At 34.8% G+C, this 12,572-nt stretch overlaps 1 protein-coding gene across 6 annotated transcripts in view; it reads right to left on the reverse strand.

Annotated features, from left to right (window-relative positions):
- PCLO (piccolo presynaptic cytomatrix protein) overlaps window positions 1–12,572 on the reverse strand; it is a 318,646-nt gene that overhangs the window by 61,601 nt on the left and 244,473 nt on the right. For all 6 annotated transcript variants that reach the window (XM_021539594.3, XM_021539592.3, XM_021539591.3 and 3 more), the window contains exons 16-19: window positions 12,321–12,347; window positions 8,880–8,973; window positions 2,882–2,953; window positions 97–277 (exon numbers count right to left, since the gene is read on the reverse strand). In XM_021539594.3, coding sequence (XP_021395269.2) covers window positions 97–277; window positions 2,882–2,953; window positions 8,880–8,973; window positions 12,321–12,347 — 374 coding nt within the window. The remainder of the gene's footprint in view (window positions 1–96; window positions 278–2,881; window positions 2,954–8,879; window positions 8,974–12,320; window positions 12,348–12,572) is intronic.

Here is a 12,572-nt window from a genome sequence, read left to right on the forward strand (position 1 = left end):
AGTGTCTTTATTTTTTCTATTAGAACTTACACATAGTAAAGGTTTACACATCATCTGGGAAAATATTTCGTATCAGGTGCACCAAGTCATTCCTACCCTTGGAGGGGTCCGGGAAGATTCCATGACTTCTGCTCTTGATGACAGATGGTTTTGGAGATTGCTGGCTACTCTTTTCAGAATGAGATTTCCCATGGTCTATGTTTTCACTCTGTTCTTTAAGAGGATACCACCGAGGAGTGTTGTCAAGCTGAGAGATGCTGGATAACTCAATCAATACCTACAAATAAATAAAATTATAATATATGGCCTGTATCTGACCTATTTATGATTGCATACATCAGAAGAGACTAGAGCTGTGTTGTCAGAAGTTGCAATCAAGAGAAAGAGTGAAGAGCATAAGGCTGTGTGCTGACACATTCAGGACTTTCTGGGCATGCTGTGACCCCAAACCCAGATTCAGCAGCATATTGATGTGTCTGAACCAACAACTCTTCTCACTGGGACCTCAGTCAGGACTGTGAGCTGAGTCCTTTGACTGTGGCATAGCTCAACCCAAAGAAAACTGGGCAGTTTAGAGGGCAGCTTGTGAGCACTAGTTTGACAGCTACAGTAAAAAGACATTACAAAGCTATCCAGCCATTCTGCTTCTGCACAGACATTTTCTAATAGGAGATGCAAGCAGTATAATTTCTTCCTTTTATCAGTGCATTTAAGGGGGGAAAGTTGCATATTTGATTTTATTAAGGTCTTCAATAATATGAGGCTTATGCTTATTGGGTCTTTAAAAATCCACATATGCAGAAGTAAGTAGCAACATAAAGAAAAGAAAAAGGATTATTCTTGTACTTCACTAAAATGATAGAATTCAACTGACTATTTAGGTATCTAAACATTACTGAGGAAAAAAAAACAAAAACAGGAGGTGCAATGGTAATGTGGGAATAAAACAAATAAACTGGCTTAAAAAACCTGCAAATATTGTAGATGAAATCTTCCCTAAGCCACCTTCATTGTTAGCAGGACTTTAGTGAAATTACTTTTAAATAATAAATGTAAAAAAAAAAAAAAAAAAAGAGCATGGGAACCAAAAAGACCCTGCCTCCTTTAATAAGCTTGCAATTGAGAGGGCCAAGGGATGTAAAGTACTGATATTTATCACAGAATCTTGAAAAAAGGAAGGTCAAAAATAGATTTGCATCTGGCTCTAAAATGAGAGGGCTAAAACTAATGTCAGGTAGGGAAGTTTTAAAACTGCTAGACAAATAAAGTGTGCAATTACCTCAGGGAGCAATGTTTTTGTCACTTTATTACAAACCTTGAATTAAAGAAAGCCTCTTCAAGTATAGGGATGGGGAAGTCTCCTAACAACTGATGGTTTCTAGGTTAAAAGCCTTTTTCCTTCCCTTTTTTTCCTTTTATTTTTATAGGTTGTCTATGATCTGGCTTGGTCTTTCTGGTTAGACCTATAATTAATCTTAACAGATTAACTATTCAGCATGCTCCCTGTTGTGGTTTTCAGTCAAGCTTTGAAAATGACTTGGAAGAGAGCATGGCTGAGGACTGGTGCCAATGGGCAGCGTGGGCTGGGGGCTCTGCTTTGTAGGAGGAGAGGTTTCACTTTCCGTGGATATGGACCTTGATGTGCCACTTCTCTGGGGCACACAGGTGCTGCTGGGTCTATTCAAGCAAGTCTTTGGGGCACGATTTGGATATCCCACACCTCATGTTATGGTGCAGGATTCCTCTGGATGCCCTGATGCTGAGATACACCGGATAGTCTCTTCTGTTGCTTTTTTCTCTGAATAAATGTTTTTACAATTAAAAAAAAAATAATTCTAGATGTTGAAGAAAATTTGAAGGGGAAAGGTTTAAATCTTCAGTTGCTGGAGTACCCCTTTTCTAACTGTCATAAAAAACAAGGATGTAAATATTCAGTAAAGCCCTGCATTTGGACAAACATGCTGAACTCAACAAGAATATAGACACAGTATGCAGGAAATAAGTAATCATTTGGAGCTTCCTATACATTTATTTTAGCAATTGTTAAAATAGTGACACTGATTGCTCAGTTTGGTAGTTACACAAAGGGGAGCTGGAGCTGAACTGTGTGGCTTTTTTTCAGAATTCAAATGTAGACTGAACCCAGATACTCTCAGTTACTCTGCACAGGAGATAGATTTTCAGTGCTTTTGTTTCTAATTATAATCTTTATTTGTAATTACATCTTTAATTATTTTTATATCATAGTTATTGCTGGTAATTCTGTATTATATGTGCATATGTTTATTTATTTGTTTTTTAAAGAGAGAGCCTTCTTCCCATGAGCACTCATTTATTATTAATTATAAGATTAGATTTTGCCTTAATTCATGCTTTGGTAGTGACATTACTATTTCAGAATGTTAAAAATCAGACTGATCAGTAAAATTAAATTGCTCATACTTGAAGATACTTGTGCATGTGTTAAAATATGGCTTGATGACAGAATTTAATGCTTTAATCATTTACAAAGACTAATACCTCCTCAGCCTTCCTATGTTATGGTAAAAGCAAGTCAGACAGCTTTCAGTCATAAAAATAATTTCCCCTGGAGTCACTTTGAATTTTGTTGCTATCTCACATTCAAAAAAAGTATTCATTTTCAGCAAATTAACATTTTGTTGGGTCCTAAATTAGCTTGCCCCCAGCTAATCAAGATAAAAGCGACATATCTTTCATGTCTAATGAAAGAAATCATGACCATTTGTTAAGAAGACAACAGTAAAACTGGCATGTAAAGAAACCATTTTACCTAATACATGTACCATACCTTGAAAGAGAACAGTCTCCAAATAACAGCCTGCAGTTATTACTAGTAGAGAGGAAGAAATAAGATACTCACTTCACCAAGGAAATCATTTGAGGAAAATCTGTCATAATCCCAGACAGTCACTTCCAGTGTTTTCTTTTTCAGCTGGAATTCAAGTAAAAGGATGATTAAATTCATAAACTCAGATCAAGTCTTTATGGTTGTTTCTATAGATTATTTCCTCTATGTATCCTTGTTCATAGAGACAGGTAATTTTCACCCTCTTATCAACCTTGTTCTGAGAAAAATAATTTGGCTCAATTATTTGTTATTGAGACAGATGGGCTTGTGCTTGGCCCTATTTTAGGAATTCCCACAAGTTGTTTTGGGCAGAATTTCTGTCCATTACAAGTCAAACTGATTTTTAAGGCCCCATTTTTTGTTCCTGTAGCTTTTCTCATCACCAGATCTGTCTGAATGCAGACATCTGCCTGAAGTACATCTGAGTGTGAATTTCAAATGTATGATATCAAACACCCTCTTTACATAACCTCATCTGTGAAGACCAGGCTTTAATGCCTGCAGAATTCAGTGTAGTCAGTGAGTCTGCAAGTGATCCAGGCATGTGGACAAATAATACTGTTGGGTATTAAGGACAGCTGTCAAAACCCATTATCTGCAAAACTTGTTGGCTTGATAGCTGTTTCCAGCACTCTTCTATAGGCCATAGTGGGAAACTCCTAATCTTTATATATGACAAGAGAGCACAAGACAGAGAAACTGTTGACCAAAGTAGTTGACCTTATTGTAAAGAATGACCTGAGAGTTTTTCCAGGAGTCTCTGAGGACATGTAGGGGCAGGATTGATTACTGATTTTGCGTGCTGGGGCAGAAAGCTATAAGGTGGCTGGAAAGGCAGTCATAAGTTCATGTGAATTGAAAGAAATAAGGACAAAATCCTGTGGGTTGTAGCGTGTCTGCATAGTCAGGCTGAGAAGTTATAAGTGAAGAATGCAAGCATTACTGAAGAAAAGAGAATTCTTCACATACCTGAATTAAAGAATTCAGAAGATGAATTCTTATGTGACAGAAACAACCTGCCACTCACTGCTCTATTAATTGGCTGCTGGGCACAGAGGGACAGCAAAGGATCAAGTCATTGCTCTAAATGATAAGCTATACCAATTATTGTACATATTGCATATACTTGCCATGAAAGCACTCTTGGCTATTTAAAGAACTACAGAATATTCTGAGCTGGGAGTGACTCACAAGGATCACTGAGTGCAGCTCTTAAGTGGATGGTCTGTACATCCAGGATCGAACCCACAACACGGCTGTTATGGGCACCATGATCTCATCAATTTCCCTCCACTGCCCCTTCTTTTCATGCAGCAACAGACTAAAAGGGTTCCTAACAACCTGCAGTTGCCTTTAAGTGATAATTTAATCTCATCATTATGTATTCAGAATATCATCTGCTCCCAGCCAACTTTAGGAAAATGCGCAACTGTGCAAAGCCGATGTCTATGAAAAGTTAATTTAAATCAGCATATCCTGGAAAACCCACACAAAGAGGAATTAAACTATTTTTAGCATCAACAATGTACTCTTTAAACAGGGAAAAGCATGACTTAAAACCTAAGATTTTTAAAAAAATATTTGAGAGCAATTCTTTAATCTTTCTGTTTTATCCTTACATAATTGAGCAATATTCTTACACATTCATTTAAAAAAATCCTGCAAAAATTAAAGCAAAATTTGATCAGAAATACTATTCTTGTAAAATTTTTTACATAATATTTCTAAAACTGATTTTCTTGACTGAATAAAATACTTTTTCTTTGCTGTTCCAAGACAGTATTGAAACTGCAGTATGAAAAATAACCTGAAAAAGTGAGCTGAGCACCTATTGGTCCATGATGCTTTTGGCTTCTTGGATGATACAATTTTCTGCCAGTGCTATATTTAGAATATGTATTTTTACCATTTAAAAAAGGGATAGCACAAATACTTTTCAGAAATGTATTGTCACAGTTGTTGCTATTTTGAGAGATTTCTTCTTAATGACTTTGCAAGGACAGAGAGAAAAATTTATAGATCCAGGAAATGGAGAAATAAAATCCCTAAAGTTTGAAGAATTTTTGGTAGAAAGAGAAAAATATAAAAGATTTTTAAGCAACTGCAGCTGTATGTTGCTAGCTTCTTTGCAATAATAAAATTGTGATGAAAACTGACAGTCCTCTAAGCTTCTTTAAAAAATCTATTTTAAGCCTTTTAGTTTAATAAAGCTTTTATAAAATATAATGTCAATGAGAAACCATGAAAAGACTTTTTTTAGGCAGTGCATGAAATGAGTTTCAAAGCAGAGGAAAATTTGCTTTTCTGAAGATACATCTATGTACCACTATGGTGGCAAAGAGCACTAAATGGCTGCTGATTTCAAAAGCAGCCACTCCTCCATCACAGCAATGTAGGGTTCTGCCTTACATCACTCACTCAAGTTTTAGGTTGTGAATTCCTGATGTTCAGATGCTCATCAGGAATATAACAGACAGCAATACTGAAATGGGTTGCAGGAAGCCTCCATCTGTCCCACCATGGCTTTCTGCAAGTGGGCAATGTACCAACAGGAAAATGAGTGTCACAAGAAGAAGGAATGCAGTTTTTGCATATTGGGAATGTCACCTGAGTTCCAAACATGCTCTTAAGCTGTCTAGGGACAGATATATTTTAAAGAAAATGAAGGAATTTGCAGAAACAGACAATGAGAAAAATATTGTCTCTCATGAAAAGCATAACCGACCCCCAGGTACAGAAGGGCTTGTTTCTTGTTTTGAAGATGTTTCTCGTTTTGAAGGTCTGGATGTTATGGATAGTGTCTGCCTGTGTAGCTAAATATGCACTAAAAATATTTAACACATATTCTTTGAAAATTTCATACTAGGATTTGCATTAGGAAAGAAATAATTTTAATGCAGCTTGTTTTTTCCTCTGCTAAAAGCATATTACAATAATTACTTCAGAAATAATACAAAATATTGTAATTTCAGTCAGGATGTTTGATAAGTAGAAATTAATGCATCATGTAATCCATTACAGTAATTTTTGTTTACATTCATATTTAACATTTTATTGTTCCCTATATCGATGTACTTTGGTACATGGGAGGACAAAAAGACTTTTTATAGGTCACTTAGGATCTTAAATTTTTTTGTCCTAGATATTAAATAAGATTTAAATACCAATGCCTTATTGATTCATACAAAAGATTTCCTTACTTTTGGAAATAAGAAATAGAGTTCCACATCACTCAAAGATTTTGAAAATATGACTCTTTCTATAATATAGTACCTTCAAATTACAGACATAAGTTACAGCAAAACTCTTTGGTTTGTAGAATTATTTCATATAAGTAAATACTTTTATTTGCTCTCTGGCAAGTAAGAAATTGGGGAAAAGAAAGCCACACCTTAGTGTGGTCATACAGCATACCAATGGCATCATCAGCCACAGAACTTACATCTTTCATCATCTTCTCCTTAAATTATTCTAATGCTTTCTTTCTTGCTCTGGGTAGGTATTGGACTTAGCAATTACTGCACAATATTTGTAAAATGTGTACTCAGACTTCCTCTCAAATTGTAATTATTTCTACATTATTACTTAACAAAACCCTTAAATTACTAACTATTCACAGTTTAATTTATTTTTTCTGCAACTGTCAAAGCAAAACTTGCTATAAATGTGATAAAAATAATTATTCTGACCTTGAAAAAGTCCATTTCATTTCAAAGAGTGATCTATTTCCCATAATTATTTTCACTCTAATTTCAACTAGTTTATGAAAAAGAAAAGGAAAATAAAAAAATTGTACAACCAGCTGAAGTCTAGACAGTGATGTTAAAAGAACTAAATTAGGAAATATTTAGTAATATATATTTGCTGTCTGCAAGCAATGCATGCTTTGATGGAGGAAAAAAGCATGGGGAAAAGGAAATGTTTCTTTGAAGAAATACTGTTTATAAAAATTCATGAATTTAGGTTTGAATGTGACTGCTAACTCTGTGTAACAGTGTGTGATGCAGTTTTGCTTGTTTGGTGGACAGAACACTCATTCTCAGTCAAATGCAATTATTGTCTTGTATTTCTAGTTATATCCATAACTATTTTAAAATATACATTTGTGAGGGTTATGAGTACAAATGATGGTCTCTTACATGGTGAGAGTTCTTCAGACTGTAGAGGATATTTATAATCAGAATTAAATTATTTGTGATTTAGAAATGTGTTTCACTGTAGATTCTCTAAGCCAGGAGAGAATTTTGTAGGAGAAAAGTCACCCATACTGGTGTCTTAGCAGTAGATACAAGCCAAGGAAAGGTATGGAAGGAAACTGTTCTCTGCACACAGTTCTTCTGTGTGACAAGATGCTTAAATATAAAAGATATGTGGTGCTCAAATGACGTTTACACACTTAAAACCATAAACACTGCATAAAAGTCTCAGAGGAAGGCAAAAGGAGGTGATTTGCAAATAGAAAGCAAAAATGCAAACTAAAGGAAAATTCAATAAAATAATGGTCCAAAAACTGACATCAAAGAAACAAGATTTTTTCTTGTCATAAAAATCAGTGTCCAGGAAAACCTAGATTAATATCATTATCCATTTGCAAAGCACCAAACAGACATTGAATTTACAACACCCCAGCACTCTTCATAACAGCTCTGTGAAATGTCACAGCAGAACCCCCAAGCAAATTAAGAAAACACAAGAATCTTTCTTAGATGAAAAGCTGAGTTTGGAACTATTGTAAAGACTTACCAAATCGTTTTGTAAACCAAAGAAAACATATGGTTTCTATTGCAGCTAGGCAAACATCAGTGTGTTTTTTTTCTGATGCTTTAATTGTCAACTAGCTACCATTTATAAAAAGCTTGCATGAAGCAGTGAGAAAACCCCATAAAAGCACTACCTCCAACAGGACACCTCTGAAGTAATTCTGAGCTACTGCCTGTAAAGTCCACACATGAAGATTACATGAGCAACAAGGCAATTCCCTCTGTGGGAAGGGTTTTATTCCATGCAAAAATGAGTATCCTAATCTGTGTTCCTCTCAATGGACAGGAAGGAAGAAAAATGAAATTTTAAATTGGGAAGATTTTATTGAGGTCTTAGGGTTGTGGTGGGGAAGAATATTAAGAGCATTGGGAAATCTAATCACTACAGAGCCTGGTTATTCTGGGCTTTTTTACAAGTACTGAAAGATTAAATGGCATTGTAAAGTGAAGTTGAAAGTACCAAGAACAAAACAGAAAGAAAGGCAAAAATATTCAGGACTGCATGCAAATCCAGTACTCTATAAAATATACTTCATAATTTTAAAAAATGAATTGATCATTATTTTGCCCATTATATCTTTTTCAAATTGGTTAAAAGTCCTTTATGAGAAGAGATAGAGGAGTAGAGTACTCAATTTCTTCACACTGCTTCAGAAGGACAGTTAGGAGTTAGGAAGCTACCAGGAAACAGAAGACTCTGCAGACATCCTTCCTAGATGTAAGTTAAATTTTTCTATGACAAGGAAATAAAATATCTTCTAATTTTTTTTTTATGTGATTAATGAAATTGGTGATAAATATAAAAATATATATCTTAAAATATATAAAAATTATATCTATTTTTAAAATAAAATGGTGGAAACTGTGCTTTGTGTTAGTTTGCATGGCTTTTGGAACAAAGAGTGACTATGATTTCTTCATTTACTTGAGAAACTTATGTCTTAATTTATTACCTTATTAATTAATTCCATTATAATTTTTTTTAAATTGTCGCATCTGTACTTATAACATGATTGTGAGTGTAATCCCTACAAATTACCATATTAACGACTACAAGGGCAAGAAAAGAGTATTTCGATAGGAAGCTCTATCAGAGGGAAGGAAAGAATTCCAAATTTCTCCTAAATACGGCAAGATTTTACAGGGGGTCAGAGAATTGCCAGTAGCACTGCTCCCTTCACAGAGAGCACTGCAGACCATGCAAATAACAAAGCAGCAAACAGCACTGAAGAGCACCACCAGCCACGCACCTGCTCCACGGAGATATTTTTATAAATGACTGTCTGATTCCACTCAGGGTTCAAGCTTTTCTGTATGTACTTGGTTCTCCGCTTGTACTCGGCACTGGATTTGAACAAAAGAACAAAACATTACATTAGTGATCTTTTGTTTCTTTCAGCTCTAATACAAAAGAAACCCAAAACACCCACAAACCAAAAACCAGAAAAAGAAAAGAGCTGTATATTTCATTTCTGCAACAATTCAGGGTTACAAGAGGACAATGACAGCCTTTGGGATGTTTTCTTTGGTATGCTTTTATGAGATAGTCTTTTAAAAATCTCCTGACTCTTCAACAGGCTTGCTCTGCCTAAAACCATTTCAAGATAAAGCATCAGTCAGTACATGCACATATATTTTGTCCTCTCATTGTAGGTATTGGGCTCTGATTCTAAATTGAGGTGATAATGCATTGATTTCTTTTCCACGACCATCCCATTAGCACTTAAAGAAGCACAAATTCATTATATTTATAGGTTGCAATGTCTAATTACAGGAATCCCATCTCACAAACACATTTAATGAATGCCATAAAGTAACTAATATCCTGTTAATGATTGAAACACTAATTTCTTATTGATCCTGTTCTCTACATATCCCTCTAACTGTACTGGAAAAAAACATAAAAGTGCATCATGATCACTTTTTTTCTTTTGTCAATAGCCAAGAACAAAGGTTTGGCTGCATAATCTGTTTTAAAAATAATTTACTAATGCTTTATATTGTACTTTACATTTCCTGCAATACATTAATCTTAAACAGAATATGGATTAATCTAGCTCTGTGAGCTTTGATGTCAGATTTGCTTTCATTCCATTTTTAATATAACATAAATTTAAATGGAATACTAAAAAACATGGGTAGGAAAACATGAGAATCTTTTAATACTTTGAAAAACCCACAAGATTTAAGGTAAAGAAACTCTTTTTGTCAATCTGCAATATATACCTGCTATATCTATTACTAAACAAAATGTTCCCAGGACTGTTCTTCAGCACTGAGACAAAATGGCACAACATAACTTGTATATGCCATATTAGACTCTTTTATGGTTCCCTTACAATAACTTTTGGTAGTGTACTATTCTCACTTCTGATTTAACTGTTTTGGTTCACACTGTGGCATGGTCCCAGACCATATGAGATTAACTGAGAAGGATCACTCAGGAACACATTTAATCAGCCAGTCACTAATGATGCACCATAGCTGGTACCAGGTTGGAACAGTTCTGATTTATGACTGTGTGAAAGATACATGTGCTTTACTGGCACACATATGATTTTCACTCTGTAAACTCAATTCTCCTGTGCAGTGATCCCATCTAATTAATCTGGTTTGCAGAATGGCTTTATTCTCCAAAATGAGGTGGTCCTATCCAAGCCGCCTACTAGCCTGATATCTCAAAGTAAAAGGGATTTGTAGCTATTTTTCCACTAATTTTTTTCTCTAGTCATTCAATGTATTTCCACGTATTTTCTTGGAAATCTTGCTATCCACTGTCTTTCAGTTTATTGAAAAATGTGAAAGCTTTTGGGACCTGTGAAACAAAATATCTGTCCACCTCTGCTTATGAGAAGAAAGTAGTAACTGTCCAGAGTTCATGGAGTTCTATCAGCCATAGCACAGAATGGCAAGGGTGATTTAAAATCAAGGGGGACCAAGAGCATATGAAAAAGAAACTCACACAAAGATATTTCTTTGCATATCTTGGAAAGAAAGCTGAAATACAAATTCTGAATTCATTTCAAAATGAGATTTTGATGGCAAATAGTATTAAGTAATGCAGTTAAAATTTTAAAGCACCTCAATAGCCTACTTTTCCCACTCTCTGGTATGAGAAAAACATCCCCTGCCTAGAACATCCTGTCTAGATGTCCTGTGTTCTGCTGGTTTTAGGGAACATCTATACTTTCATTACTTGAAGAAAGTGGGAAAGAATCCTTTGCACACTCAGCCAGGAAAATGACACCAACATTCCCTTTCCTTTCTTGGATCTCCTTTTGCAATAGAACTTCATCACCTTTTCAAAGTTTTGATTCTTTTGTGAAGTATGTGAGAAGGTGATTCATGCAGTGTTGAGTTCCAGAGCTTGCATAAGATGAAATTGTTGTTAACATGGCAGCTCTGAAATATTTCCAGTGAAGTCCATGGAATATTTGGATCTAAACTGCAAGGGTGAGCTGAGCCCACATCCATTGTAGCCTGTGGTTTGTATCTGTTGCACAGGGAGGCAGGATACTTTGACCCCTTCTAGGAAGGTGCAGAATGGTGCAGAATGCTAAGCTGGATGGCAGATGAAGGTTTCTAGACCTCTGAAGGGAAGGATCTGGCAAATACATTAAATCCATACTCTATGCACCTTCCCCCCAACAATTAACAGACAACAATTAACAGATTAACAGATGAAGATGCTTTAATAAAATGCATTCATTTAACCAGCCACTGGTACGTCACTGATTATGAAACAATTTGCATTTGAAATTCAAAGAATATTACTGTGTGAAAAGCTACAAATGCCATATCTCTTTTATTTGTACTTTCTCTCTGATTCCTTAATTATAATTTATTAATATATAATAAAATTTATTACATACAATGAAAAAAGCATAATAGAATAACTGTGTTAAAAAGTGTAATAGAATACACATATAAAATGTGTAATTTTTACACATTCATTAAATAATTTTAGTAATTAAAAAAGAGACAGATGATAGAAATCTGTTTATTGGAATTCATCTACTCACTTGTTTAGTCAGAGTATTGATTTTAAGCAAATTTAAAATTGGGGTTGAAATATTTCTTATGTGCTTAACTTGGGCTATATTAGCATATCTTGAGAACTGAGCTTTGTCTTATGTTTCCAGGACAAACAAAGCACTCCTAATTTCAATAATTAAATTTTAATTTTGTTTACCACAAATAAGTACTTATGTGGTCAAGCAGATTTAATTGTTCATCTGGACAATTAGCAAGAATTATACCTGACTTTAATGCTTATACACTGTGCAAGGTAAATAGAGAAAAATATTCAATTTCTTTACCAAACAGAGCCTGTTTCTCTTGGCAGTAACACCGTTCAAAATCTTGATACAGGTTCAGAGTTAATTATTTTTCAAGTTTCAGTGATTGAGACTGAAGTTTTAGATATCTCTGAACTAAATTATTCCAGACTTCAAAAGACATTTTGCTTGTCATCAGAGTTTGGTCTTAGAATAATACTGCACAAAGGGCATTAACTACTTATTTCCAGTTCGATTCCAGAAATGACCTAATTAGTAAATGAAAAACAGAACCACACCACAGTTTCATGCCATCAGAACTCAAGAGAACTCGGTAGTTCAATACACAGGCTCCTTGTCTCATTCATGCATACAGAAAATGAAAGAATAAAGTTGGAAGATAGTAGACTCTACCTGGCATTTTGGACAACCATGACTTGTCTGCACATCCAGAATTTACAGAGTTAGGAACACAGAGGAAGCAGCATAAGAGAAAATGAAAACATAGATGGAAGAAAACATGAACAATGGGTAGTTTCTAGTATCAGAATCAAAGGAAATAAAGGCATTAGGAAGAATAAGAAGTCTAGCATGGACTGAACTACAAATTAAAGTTATTCAGTAGTAACCCAAGTTTCTACCTTCAGAAAAAAGTCTGTGATTTTC

This window comes from Lonchura striata, chromosome 5 (genome assembly GCF_046129695.1).
Source record: "Lonchura striata isolate bLonStr1 chromosome 5, bLonStr1.mat, whole genome shotgun sequence".
NCBI lineage: Eukaryota > Metazoa > Chordata > Aves > Passeriformes > Estrildidae > Lonchura > Lonchura striata.